Raw genomic sequence first — 14,399 nt, 5'->3', positions numbered from 1 at the left:
AAATAATTTAGATTAGTTGTGAATCTTGTAATCATTAACTTAATGAGACTGTATTTCAGAGGAAAAAAAGTGATTTCTTAGCCTATGTAATTTGGACATTTTAAGTCTTGTACTACTCCATTGTTGGGGAGTAGTACCTTTGTTTGTAGGACATTTAGCAACATGCTTGATATCCACCTTTTAGATTCTAGTAGCTTCCCCCAAGTTATGACTGCCCAGAATGTCTCCTAGTATTACCAAATGACTCCTGTGAATGCAAAAATCACCCTTCTGTAAGAATCACTGGAGAAAAATTTTTAATCATATATAGAAATAATTAAATTTTTTGGCATAAAGAGAAAGCTTATAATGATGAAATTAACTTGGCTCACCCCGACATATTTTCTCTTAACTACTATAAAACTACTAATGTTAAATATTAAAATGTAATCTAATTAGAATGTATGACATTAAAGACATTAGACTTCAGGAAAAAGTCCAAAATAATGAAAGTTATTTTAATATACAAGAAACATTCATATGCAGTCTTGAAGTTCCTTGTAACTGTTTTTCAATTTTGGAATAAATTATTCTCATATACTGAGTTTAAAGTGTGGAGCTGAGGAGACTATGAGACACAAAGTATCTAGGATCCCTGCAGTGTAGTTTTGTATGAAAGGATACAAGCAAATAGAACAGTATCTAGTATACACTTGAGCACTCACTAAATGTTGGCTGTTTCTATTTGTGTTAGTAGCAGTATGAACTGTACCTATTTGGTCATATATAATTGCCAGGGAAATCAGGAGTAAGACTGATTATGACCTCATTCTCTGGACTGTCAGTACACTATGTTCTAGTGATTATAGACTGCTAAATTTAGGGAAGAGGTTAAGGAAGTAATCACATTGATTTTGCAGTCCTTTGGAATTGTCTGTTGTGAGGACCTCAAGTGGTTAACGTTTTAGATATTTGATGTCTCTTGTATTTACCGTATTTAGGTGCATGTGGTTAATTAAATATATTTTGCAGCACATTCCTTTTTTTCTTTTTAAATATTTGAGAAGCAGAGAAATACACACACATACACACAGAGGGAGCAAGTGTGAGCATTCCCCCATCCACTTGTTCATACCCCACATGCCTGCAATGGCAGGAACTGGGGGTGGGTACCCAAAGCACAGAGCTGGGAACTCGATCCAGTTCTCCCACACTGGTGACAGGAATCCAATTACTTGAACCATCACTGCTGCCTCTCAGGTTTAAGAAACTGGCATCAGGATCCAGAACCAGATGTTGATCCATGTACTTTGAAATGGGATGTGTATGTCCCAACCACTAGGCCAAATGCCTTCCTTAAATATATTTGGTAGGAATTCATTAGGAATGATTATGATCATAAATGTATTGGAATGTTTCCATTATTACCTGAAAAGATAGGCACATTTTGTGATTTTTTTTCTGTTTTGTTTTTGTTTTTTAAATTTAAGTATACAGCTATTTGGGAGATAAAGAAAATACATATGCTGGTATCCCATATAGGTTCTGGTTTTTGTCCCAGCTGTTTCACTTCTGATCCAGCCCCCTGCTAATGCATCGAGAAAGCAGTGGAAGACAGCTCAAGTGCTGGGGCCCCTATAGCCATGGTGTGAAGACATGGGTGAAGCCGCCATCATTGTAGCTATTTGGGAGTGAACCAGCCAATGAGAGAGATCTCTGACTCTTGTGCTTTCTTTGTAACTCCATCGTTCAAATAAAATCTTAAAAAAAACCACCTGCTAAAAAAAAATACAGTACACTTTGTATTTGCTTAGTAATCATAAAAAATGTTTGATTTTTTTCACTATGTAAGCTATAGTAACAAAATATACTTCAAAAACCACATGTAATTATGATGCAGTACATTTGAATTTAATTATTGATGCAGTCTTATTTGTAAATATTTAGTACTAGTCCAAGAAAGATATTTCACATAAGCTTGTATGAGAATTTTCTAAAAAAAAAAGTTCCATAATAATAGATTTCACTTTTATGTATGTTCATTAATTTAGTTTTGTGTAACATGAATTTGGTTTTATGGGTTTTCCTTTTGATTTAAAAATGTATTTTTTTTTAATTTGAAGGTGTCACAATATAATGAAAGTGGCTCAAGCCAAACTTGAAATGATAAAACCTGAAGAAGTGAATTTGGAAGAATATGAGGTAATTTGCTTTTTGAGAGGCTGAACTAGTTTGATAGTTCACTGATGTTCCTTTCATTTCAGCACAACTAAGTTGGAATCAGTTATTCATGAAAAGTAAAAATTCTAAGTCAATATTCAGATTATTAATATTTCTACAAATGATTTTAGGATCAATTTGTTAATTGTTAAAACCAAAAACAAAACTTTTTTTCCCCAAATTCTCACAATAGCCAGGCCAAAGCTGGGAGTTTGGAACCAATCAGGTCTTCCTTGGGTGTGGCAGGAACCCAGTTATCTGAGCCTTCACTTGCTTCCTTCCAGAGTGTGCATTAGCAGGAAACTGGAACTGGGAGCAGAGCTGGGTTCTCAGACTCAGGACTCCAGTGTGGGATACAAATTTTCTAAGCAGTCAACCACTGTGCAAAAAACCTGCCCCCAACTGCTTTCCTAATGAACTCTTCTACCTTAAAAATAATGTAACAAATTATATTGTTCATTTTGAAATTGCTGTTACATTATAACAACAGCTAATATTTATTAACATTTATTTACTGTGTACCAAATAGTCTTTTAAACTTTTTGTGTATTAGTTGATTTATTTAAGATAGTACCATGAGGTAGCTAGTATCCTTAGTTCTGTTTTATACCCAAGAAAATGAGGCATAGAGAGGTGAAGCTATCTATGGGTTTCACAGCTAGAAGTTTATAATTTGGCTGACAGAACTGTATACTTAACTACTATACTGCAATAAAGGCATGCTGTATTTTTTCTTTCAATATGATTCATTTATTTTTTACTAGAATTTAGAGATTTGCTTTGGCTACATATGTTTTATGCCATATATTTTTGGCATATGAGACAGTGTTGGATGTGAGAGAGCGAGTGAGAGACAGAGAGCACACACAGAGGCATTTGTGCAAATGCTTACACGCCATTTATGTGATAAAATTCTCTGCATTTCCTTTGGTTCTGATTTTAGCACTTAATTGGAATTGACCAGTATTTCTTCAAGCTTTTACATTTTAACATTATACATTGTGTTTTTAATTTATAGACTTAAGCTGATTTCCTGAATGACTTTGATTACTCCTATTTATAAATTGTTATTTTGGATTTTCTTAAGTAGTCAGTGTATTTTATTACAGTAACAAAGAAGAGAAATAAACACTCAATATTTTATGAAAACTCCTAGCTAACCTGTAGTGTAACATAACTAATCCATTTAAAAGCATGTCTAAAATAAAAAATAAACAAGTACAGTAAACATATAGAATTGTGAACCTTGAAACTACTTTTGTGATCAGGAAAGACATAGTAAGACAACAGGAATAGTAAGCAAAAAGTAAAAAAAATTGGAAAAGGAAAAACTCATTATTTGTAGATTTTATATCTATAAATTCAAAGAAAATCTATAGCTAAATTTATTAGGATTAGAGAGCTAGGAAGTGTGCAAATCAATGCCAAATATTAATTTGGTTTCTATATACCAGTAACATATAATTAGAAAATGAAACTTCTAAAAATGACCCAATAACACCTTGAAACTAAGAAGTACATAGAAATAAATTTAACAAAAGATCTTTATGACAGCAATGGAGAAAATTGCAAAGCTTACTGGAAGACATTAAAAAAGATCTAAAAAGGATTGAGGGAGGGGTTTGTGTATGTGAATAATGATGTTTGGGAAACTGGATGTTGTTACAGATGTCATTTTCTTACAAATGATTTATAAATTCTGTGCATTCCACATGAAAATGCTAGCAAGATGTTTTGTAGAGTTTGATAGTCTGTTCAAAAAATTTTATAGAAATGAAAAGATCCTAATCTGCCAAGACATTCTTGAAGACAACTGTGAACGGGCTTGTTCTGCTAGAAATCTGGACTCACTGTCTTAACCATTAGAGCTTTTTAATATTAGCATAAGAGTAGGTAAATTATTGGGCCTGTGATGCGGCACAGCTGGTTAAGCTGCTGTTTATTGTGCCAGCATCTATATTGGAGTGCCAGGGTCTCAATTCCAGTCTTGGCTGCTTAGTTTCCAATCTAGCTTCCTGCTGATCTGCCTGGGAAAGCAGCTGAAGATGGCCCAACTTTTTGGGCACCTGACACGCTTGGAGAACAATATGGAGTTCCTGGTTCCTGGCTTTTCCTTGCCCATCCTTGGCTGTTGCAGATATTTTGTGAATGAATCAGTAGAGAGATGATCCTCTCTCCCTCTCCTTCCTTAATCCTCTCTTAACCTCTCTCCTCCTTCTCGCCTCTCTGCCTCTGCCTGTTTCTACCACTCTTTCAAATAAATAAATAAATTATTAAAGAGATAAATATTTGCATTAAAAGGTTTAGGAAGGAATATGTTCAGCATCTCAGTAGATGCATTTTAAACCCTTAAAAATTATGGGTTTAAACCTGGGCCTGGTCTGCAGCCCCAGTATCCCATATGGGCATAGGTTTGAGTCCCAACTGTCCACTTCTGATCCAGCTCTCTGCTAATGTCCTGGGATAGCACCAGAGGATGGCCCACATGCTTGGGCCCCTGCACCCACCTGGGAGACCTGGAAGAAGCTCCTGGCTTCAGGCTGGCCCAGTCCTTGCTGTTGTGGCCATTTAGGGAGTGAACCAGCAGATGGAAGATCTTTCACTCTGTCGTCTCCTTTCTGTAACTCTGACTTTCAAATAAATAAATATTAATAAAATACATTAAAAATTAAAATTAAATAAAAATTTAAATAGCTCATATTAAAGGAGAATATAGTTGGCCAAGAAACTTGTCTACTTATTCTTTTCATTGGCTGTAATGTGTGTACATATATGCTTTAACACTTCATGATCAATATTCTCTTTTAGATTAATCCTATATTGTATTTCACTTGTTTTTATTGTATCAAATTTCTTCTTCATTAAGTTAAAGTCTTGTTATCTTCAAGGGTTATAGGGTATCATCTCAGAATCTGTTCTGTTACGTGACCTATACTTGTTTTTTGGGGAGGCAAGAGCAGTGAAATAGGAAGAGCAGCTATCCTTTCTCCTAAACTACTCAGCTACCACATTTAAAATAAAGTTTCTCATAAGTTTGGCCAAGTAAAAGGCTAAATGTATTACAGTATCTTTAGTTTCTTAAAATTCTGTATCAACACTATTCAAGTCAGTATTAAAGTGATAAATTCATTCACAGCCTCCCTTCAGTGTGATGTTGATACATATTCTGAAGTGCAAAACTTTTTGAGCACTTACATGGCACTCAAAATGTTTTAGATTTTGGAGCACATCAGAGTCCAGATTTTCAAATTAGGGATGCAGGATGCTCAAGTGGGATTAAAGATGCTCAGTCAATGTAGAAAAACTCCATGGCTTCAAGTGCGTCTATTTCCACGCATTTTAGATAAAGGAAACCTGGCTTGTACTCTATTAAAATTCTAATAATAGGATTTTATGCTGAAGAAATTTTGAAAGGAAGACAACCTAATTGATTATGCTGCCTTTGTATTTCTATTGACTTTTCTAGTAAGATCTTATCTAATTCAGTAATGCCTAATAATTTAATCATGTTAATATGTATCTTATATCAGAAAATTTGATTTAGATGTAGTTTATATTCATTTTGAAGTCCTGTATTTCTACTGATTCAAATAGCACAATATGTTAAGTTTATGAAAAGTTTCATTAAAATGTTTAAAATCTTACTCCGGATTTTTTGAATATTTTCTATAGGAGTGGCATCAGGATTATAGGAAATTCAGGGAAACCACTATGTATCTTATAATTGGACTTGAAAACTTTCAGAGAGAAAGGTAAGGTAAAATGAACAAGTATGAAAAAAGAGCTTGCTTTTCAGACAATTGTGTTGAGATATGATATCATCTTTGCACTTTTAAATAATTTTTTTTTTGACAGGCAGAGTGGATAGTGAGAGAGACAGAGAGAAAGGTCTTCCTTTTTGCCATTGGCTCACCCTCCAATGGCCGCCGCAGCCGGCGTGCTGCGGCCAGTGTATTGTGCTGATCTGAAGCCAGGAGCCAGGTGCTTCTCCTGGTCTCCCATGCAGGTGCAGGGCCCAAGGACTTGGACCATCCTCCACTGCACTCCGGGGCCACAGCAGAGAGCTGGCCTGGAAGAGGAGCAGCTGGGACTAGAACCCGGCACCCATATGGGATTCCGGCGCTGCAGGCGGAGGATTAGCCAAGTGAGCCATGGCGCTAGCCCGGGGTTTCTACTCTCTTAACCATAGTATCATTACAACTCCAGTTATTAAGAAGAAAGGATGGATTTGACTTTCTGTTTTGGATTGTTTACTTACACATCAACATATTTCACATTCTTTTGTATTAATTGACTAATGAATTTTTTTCTTAGAAAAATCCTATTTTTTTTCAAGACAGTATCTAGTTGCAGCCAAGTAGAAGGACTATTGAATACTTTCTGCTTTTGATAAAGTAAAGGAAACCCCTACTTGGGTAATGATTTTTTTTTTAAGTGATAGAATGGATTATTTTCTTTTGGAGTCATACTGCCCAACATGGTGGCCACCAACCATATGTAACAACTTAAAGCCATTAAAGTGAAAAATTCAGTTTTTCAAATGTAATAGCCACATATCAGATGTTCAGTAGACATATAGATATAAAACACATTTCCAGGGAACTGACACTGTGGCGCAACAGGTTAAAGCCCTGGCCTGCAGAACCAGCATCCCATCTGCTCTACTTCTGATCCAGCTCCCTGCTAATGTGCCTGGCAAAGCAGTGAAAGATGGTTCAAGGGCTTGGGCCCCTGCACCCATGTAGGAGACCCAGAAGAAGCTCATGGCTCCTGGTTTTGGATCACCTGAGCTCCAGCCATTGTGGCTGTTTGGGGAGTCAACCAGCAGATGGAAGATCTCTCTCTCTCTCTCTCTCTCTCTCTCTCTCTCTCTCTGTCTTTACCTCTCTCTGTAACTCTTTCAAATAAATAAAATAAATCTTCATGAAAAGAAAAACAATTTCCATACACCACTGTCAAAAATATGTTGGACAGAACTGTTCCAGAGCACAATACTAGCTATATTATTATGATTATCAAGATTTTACATGTAATCACACAAAAAGAAAAATAACATTTTGATTTGGTTTCCAAATACTTAGATACAAGTTATTGAAATCTTGGTTCTTGTGTTCTTTATGAGATAATTCATTTTGGTGTTTGAAATAGATTTAACTGATTAATTGCTCCTTATTTAAGTTACTGTTTTAGTCAGGGCTTTATTTCTTTAATAGAAATATTCAAGTTTACTTTCAGGGCTTCTGAGACTTGTGCTGATGTGAAGAAAATATTAATATGATTCTATGATTGAATAGAGTGTCTAAGATCAAAAAGACATTTCAATTTTACAGATAAAAAACTAGATTCCACAGAAAGGTAGTAACTTGGTTAAGGTCACACCTCACAAAAATAACTACAGGGAGATAAATTAATATGGAGACGCCCGTATTCTTGTACTTCACTTATATCACTCAATAATATCTTAATAATATCTTACTTTGTGGCTACTTGTATAGCTTCTGTTTTAGTTGTTCCTAGTTAACATTTATTTGAAGACTTTAAGATAATGTGAAGCATATTTTGATTTCATAATTTAATTCCAGTTATCAAACACATACTTGTTCAGCAAGTCAGTATTTTGGTATAGTGTTTATCAACCTGGAACGATCAATTAGATATTTGGAGTGGTGACAAGTAATATTATGGAATATCTGAAAAAGATTTATCAGTTTTACTATCACAAATATAGCAGGTACCATAGCTCTCCATGTATAAAATATTGCCAGAAGCTTCTATCAAACTTTTTTTAATGGAAATTTAGCAGCTAAAAGCCCTGAATTGAGTACTCACTGATAGGCGCTTGTCAACTCTAGGAATAGTGAAGAGAAACCATGTTTTTAGAAACCAGAGTTTTACAGTGGTGTAAGTGGAAAATAGCAAGAGTGTGTCTGTCTCTCAAATTTAAAAAAAGGTTATGAGATATTAATTTACTTAATAATGTAACAGGACTTCTGAACCTTAAGCTGAATTTATTTGAAAATATGTTTATTAGGGCCCGCACCACGGCTCACTAGGCTAATCCTCTGCCTGCGGCGCCTGCACACCGGGTTCTGGTCCCGGTCGGGGCGCTGGATTCTGTCCCGGTTGCCCCTCTTCCAGGCCAGCTCTCTGCTGTGGCCCGGGAGTGCAGTGGAGGATGGCCCAAGTCCTTGGGCCCTGCACCCACATGGGAGATCAGGAAAAGCACCTGGCTCCTGGCTTCGGATCAGCGCGGTGCGCCGGCCACAGCGCACTGGCCACAGCGCACCAGCTGCAGCGGCCATTGGGTGGTGAACCAACAGAAAAAGGAAGACCTTTCTCTCTGTCTCTCTCACTGTCCATTCTGCCTGTCAAAATAAATAAATAAATGAATAAGAAAATATGTTTATTAGATCTTTAAAGATTGTTGAAATATGGAACATTTTGTATTACCTCAGTAGAAAATTGGAACAAATTCATGGTGTCTGAACTGTTATTGTAAAGATTATTTAAGTCTACAAGGCCAGATATAAATGTCATTCAGGAAGATCTTTTTAACAGGAAACTTAATAGCTGTACAAAGACAAGATAGATGTGCAAGTTATTTATTAAGTAACAAACTAATGTGTGAAACAGCATTTAATATTACACTCACTTTCTTTTTGGTAAATAAAACACAATCTTTGAGGATGTTTACTAAATATAATCATTATTAAACATAAAATTTCATATGAAATTTTCCTTAAAATGAAATTCTTACAAAAAAGCTATTTTCAAAAATGATTAAATTTACTTATAATGATAGTTTGTGTGTGCGATTTTATTTATCTTCAATATATACATTAAATTTCAGATTATTTTAACATTTGAGTTATAAAATGGATATGTTTTTATAGATAAGCACATGAAATAAAAAGTATAACACTAATTGACAGGGTAGCCTAGAGTTTCAAAATTGTGTTTATTTTACTTGGGATTTACATTTTTCTCTGTCAGTCTGTGAGCAGATAAGTTAGTGTTCCTAGAGCTAAGACAAAGGAGATACCTTAAAATATTTTTTGTATTTCGATTATAACCAAACAGGGCTGTATTTTTTTCTCTAGCATATTAGGACAAGATAATTATTTTAAAGGCAAACAATATTGTGTTATACATTTTCTCTTCACTTTTATACATGTTTGAACTCTTTAACATCTAGGTTTATCTGTATTAATATAACACAGGAGCCTACTCCTGTCAGACTTTTTCTTAATTTTTAGATTATTTTTTCCTCCTTTTTACTTTCTCCACCTCCTTTTGATATTCTCCTTTCTATCTTGCATTTTCTCAATGACTAGAACTGTGTCTTCATACAGAAAAAAACATACAGAAACAGTCACTGAATGAACCAGATGGTGTTTGTGATCATAAAATAATTTGTTCCTCACTTCATGCAAAAATAATGATATCCTTTAAATGAATAGATTGTTGGCTCTGACATCAGGCCTGATTTCTAGTTTACATAGACCTCAGTATGAAAATTGGTACTGAAGAAGGAATGACCAATCATAGCTCCTATTTCATTTTATTTTTAAAATATAACTGTCTTCTGGTTTCAGAAATCATTGTTACTAAACACAAAGATGCACTCAGGCATAAAGTGCATCAGGTGACTTAATTATGTTTTAGATGTCTAAAATGTATGTGTGTACTTAAAATATTTTATAAATTAGTTGACTTTTTTATAAAGATGAGATAGTAATACTGTATTTCTTTTTAATTTGTAAGTTACATAGATTCGTTGCTGTTCCTCATCTGTGCTTATCAGAATAACAAGGAACTATTATCCAAAGGCCTGTACAGAGGACATGATGAAGAACTGATATCACATTATAGAAGAGAATGTTTACTAGTAAGTTAATGCATGCAAAATACGTTTGGCATTTTCTCTTACATTGGGAAGGTTTTTCCAACTAATCTATGTGACTGATTATGCTTGTAGATCTGTATATATTGTTGCAGCTCATAAACCAGAAATGTTCATAAGAAGGGATCACATTTTTTACATTTCTGTCACGTTACCATGTCTTTTTTAGTGGGAGAGGAAGAGTGACATAGAGCATTTGGAAATATTCTTGAAAACAAATAAATTTGGAGATATTCTTGATAATAAATAATGTCTCTTTGAGACATTATAAATGGTATTTGTTTTCTGTACATAATATCAAAACATTCATTATCATATTCTATCCTTTCTTGCAGCTGGTGATTTTGTAGTTGCTTTCCTCAAATATATTTACTATTTGCCAAAATACTATCATTAATAAGTTTTAAACATTTCTCTTTTTTTTAACTTTTATTTAGCAAATATAAATTTCCAAAGTACAGCTTATGGATTACAATGGCTTTTTCCCCCCCATAACTTCCCTCCCGCCCACAACCCTGCCATCTCCCGCTCCCTCTCCCATTCCATTCACATCAAGATTCATTTTCAATTATCTTTATATACAGAAGATCAATTTAGTATAAAGTAAAGATTTCAACAGTTTGCACCACACAGAACATAAAGTATAAAATACTGTTTGAGTACTAATTATAGCATTGATTCACACTGAACAATATTTTTGCAACAATTTACTTAACCATAGATGCCTGGGAAACTTTATTCATGATCCCTAAGTGAGCCACCTTCATGGATTTAATCACACATTCCATCTTGAGATTTTTTTCAAATCAGATTCCATTCTCAGCAAACTATTAACATCACTCTATTTATATTGTAGCTCCTGGCTCCTGGCTTCAGCCTTGCCCAGCCCTAGCCTTTGGGAACACTTGGGGGCTGTACCAGAAAATGGAAGAGCACTCTGTTTCTCCTGCTCTCAGTAACTCTGCCTTTTAAATAAATAAAATAAGTCAAATACACACACACACACACACACACACACATATCTTATAAATTTCCGAATTGAAGGAAGTTAATTAATATCTGGGAAGTTAAAATGGCCAAGCCCTTGTAGTGCTGATCAAACTAATCTCAGTCGAACATGAAATTTAAAAACACAACACTGTCACCATTTTTGCTTTTGTTTCTGTTGTTGCTGTATGCGAATCTTTGTCTAAGAGTATCTGAGTGCTAGATGAGACTGAGATTGCTTTTACTGACCACTATTTGTCCTGATACTCTTTGTGAACTTACTATGTTCTTTTCAGTATTAAGACTTGCAGGTAGAAATTTTTATATAATTATAAAACAAAACATTCTTTTTCTCATTGCATTAAGAAATTAAATGAGCAAGCTGCAGAACTGTTTGAATCTGGAGAGGATCGAGAAGTAAACCATGGTCTGACCATCATGAATGAGTTTATTGTCCCATTTTTGCCCTTATTACTGGTGGATGAAATGGAAGAGAAGGATATCCTCGCTGTGGAAGATATGAGGAATCGATGGTGTTCCTACCTTGGACAAGAAATGGAATGTAAGTTTAAGAAATGCTGGTGGGCACCCGAGTTGTAGATATTAAAAGCAGTTAAAATAGGTGTTATGCATTCTTACTATTTTTAAATTTTCTGTATTATTTCCACATTTACCATTGTTAATGTTTTTTCTTATTTTCCAGCTGAACAGTGCACAGTACCATTGCCATTCATATTTTCACTGAGTCCCCCAAATGGCAGTTGTTTTCCTTTGTTGGAAAGGAAATATCAGCTAACCCCTACAAGTGAATAAATCAAATTGATGAAGACACTCATCTGATAGTTTCTATCGTTAGTTACATTTAGTAATTTGTTTTTGCAGCAAACCTCCAAGAAAAGCTGACGGATTTTCTGCCCAAATTGCTTGATTGTTCAACGGAAATTAAAGGTTTCCACGAGCCGCCCAAGTTACCTGCATATTCCACGCATGAACTCTGCGAGCGATTTGCCCGAATCATGTTGTCCCTCAGTCGAACTCCTGCTGATGGAAGATAAACTGCACACTTTCCTTCAATACACTGTATAAACTTTTTTAGTTCTTAACCCTTGCCTTCCTGTCACAGGGTTTGCTTGTTGCTGCTATAGTTTTTAACTTTTTTATTTTAATAACCGCAAGAGACAAGATGAGTATACAGACTTTAGCCAGATGATAGACAATAAAGCTGAGAATCGCATGGCACTCAGACTTTGTTTTAACCACAACTGATGTGTAATTACGAATCTAATTGATTTTATGAAGGCAAAACTATGCTTTTGCCACCTTCTGGTACAGTGTTACTTTGCTTTTATCTTTTCTTTATCAACAGCTTTTCATTTAGTCTGGATCCTTCCACAATTACAGCCATTTAAGTGTTCAGCACTGTGTACGATACATATTTGGTAGCTTGTAAATGAAATTAAAGAATAAAGTTTTATTTATGGCTACCTATGTGTTTGTAAGCAGGTATATTGTATATTAGTGTTTTATTTTAGTCATAACATGAATTTTGGGGATTAAGACGGGCGATGAATAGATTAATACCATCTTAATTTGTCTCTTATGACAGCACATAGGAAATTTACTGAGTATTTGACATTTAAGTATATATATTTTTATTAAGTTGTTAAACTTGGTATGGCACTTAAATCTGTTTTGAATTCAGCTATATTTCATTGAAATAAGCAGATGATTTTTAAGTCAAGCTACACTGAAACTTTTAACCTTTTCTTAGGTTGACCTTTTTTTTTTATGTATTCACAAGTAAAATAGCAAGATGATTACTTCAGGTGAAACCTGAGAAAAGTACTTGAATAATGGCTTTTTGTGAAACTTCAGTGAAATATGTATACACACTAAATCATACATATATATATATTCTTCCTGTGACATGGAAGACAATGTTTTGCATTATATAATCATTCTATTTTTGTAAATTGTATACCACTTTAATTGAAAATGTTCATTAATCAGTGCTGTGAAATGAAGTTGATATTGTTTAATTAGAAATTATGAGTATCTTAATTGCTTTTATTTCTGTTACACAAAGGAAACAACTATAGAACATTTTGTAGATGAAAAGTGCTCTTTAATGAAGTTAATATTGTGACTGAAAATCAAAATCAATGATTTAAAAGTAATGTTAACAACCTATTTTTGATTTATAACAATTTCTTTATGATACTTTGTTAGCATAGTAAAATATGTCACTATATTTTGTATATGCTTGATACAGCATTGCCAAAACCTAGTGCTTTCTATTAGTGCCTCTTACAAAGTTCCAGGATGGAAGAAGAACAAAAAATGTCCAGCTATTATATGATGTTCTTTATAAAGGTATTGATGTACTGCTAAGATATTTGTGAAAAGGACTTGGTTGTTTTCCCGTTGTAAAGTTAAAAGTTTCATATTGTAGCCATCAAGATGTTTGGGTTTTAGGTTTTAAGTTCCCTACTGAGAAGAATTCTACAAGGGGTTTCAATTCCTGTTTAAAGTTTAGAAATATCATATGTATCATTACAACTTTTGTAAAGTAACTTCATTGTTTTATGATATTTTGCCATAAGTGTAAAATTGTGTTGTGTGTATAATTGACTGCTGAGACAGAAAGCTCTCAGATACCATATGAAATTACTGCTTTGAAAAGTTTCATCCAAGAATCATGTGGCTTTTGCGATAAAGGTATGTATTGTTACTGAATTTACTTTACTTGAAAGCCAGGTTGTTCATTCCTAATAACTAGTCTGAACTCATTTAGAGAAGTGATCTCTTTAAGACCTGGGGAAACAACTTGTTTTCATACTGGCTTTCTAAGTAGTATTAAGACTAGGTGAGTAAAATTTCTTTACATAATTAACTGGGTTAAGTATAGTTTGTAACTATTAATTTAAGAATTAGAAGCTCACAGAACTGTTGTTTATGACAGGTTTCACTTTAGTTTCAGTAACTCTGGTTTTCACTACATATTGCAGGTTGAGTATCTTATCCAAAATACTTGGGACCAGAAGAAGTGCTTGGGTTTTTTGTTTTGTTTTGTTTTTTCCTTGAAAGGCAGAGAGGGTGAGAGAGAAGGAAAGAGAGATTGATGGATTGATCTTCCATTCGCTGGTTCACTCCTCAAATGGCCACAACAGCCATGGTTGGGCCAGACCGAAGCCAGGAACCAGGAGCTTCTTCCATTTCCCCCATGTGGGTAAAGGAGCCCAAGTACTTGACCATCTTCTACTGTTTTCCCAGGGATCTGGATCAGAAGTGGAGCAGCCAGGTCTCAAAC

General features: G+C 34.6%; 1 protein-coding gene across 11 annotated transcripts in view; it reads left to right on the top strand.

Moving 5' to 3' along the window:
• The window catches only part of USP25 (ubiquitin specific peptidase 25), a 159,930-nt gene extending 147,353 nt beyond the window's left edge, over positions 1-12,577 (top strand). For 10 of the 11 annotated variants that reach the window (XM_017347187.3, XM_017347192.3, XM_051819182.2 and 7 more), the window contains 5 exons: positions 2,103-2,181; positions 5,872-5,951; positions 9,964-10,087; positions 11,456-11,651; positions 11,972-12,577. In XM_017347187.3, coding sequence (XP_017202676.1) covers positions 2,103-2,181; positions 5,872-5,951; positions 9,964-10,087; positions 11,456-11,651; positions 11,972-12,144 — 652 coding nt within the window. In that variant the 3' untranslated portion in view covers positions 12,145-12,577. Of the gene's footprint in view, positions 1-2,102; positions 2,182-5,871; positions 5,952-9,963; positions 10,088-11,455; positions 11,652-11,792 lie in introns of all 11 variants that reach the window. The other variant, XM_017347188.3, reaches the window with a different exon arrangement.
• The last annotated feature ends 1,822 nt before the right edge of the window (positions 12,578-14,399 follow it).

This window comes from Oryctolagus cuniculus, chromosome 4 (assembly GCF_964237555.1).
Source record: "Oryctolagus cuniculus chromosome 4, mOryCun1.1, whole genome shotgun sequence".
NCBI lineage: Eukaryota > Metazoa > Chordata > Mammalia > Lagomorpha > Leporidae > Oryctolagus > Oryctolagus cuniculus.
Note: the sequence above shows the minus strand (reverse complement) of the source record. Positions and strands in the feature narration are given on the sequence as shown.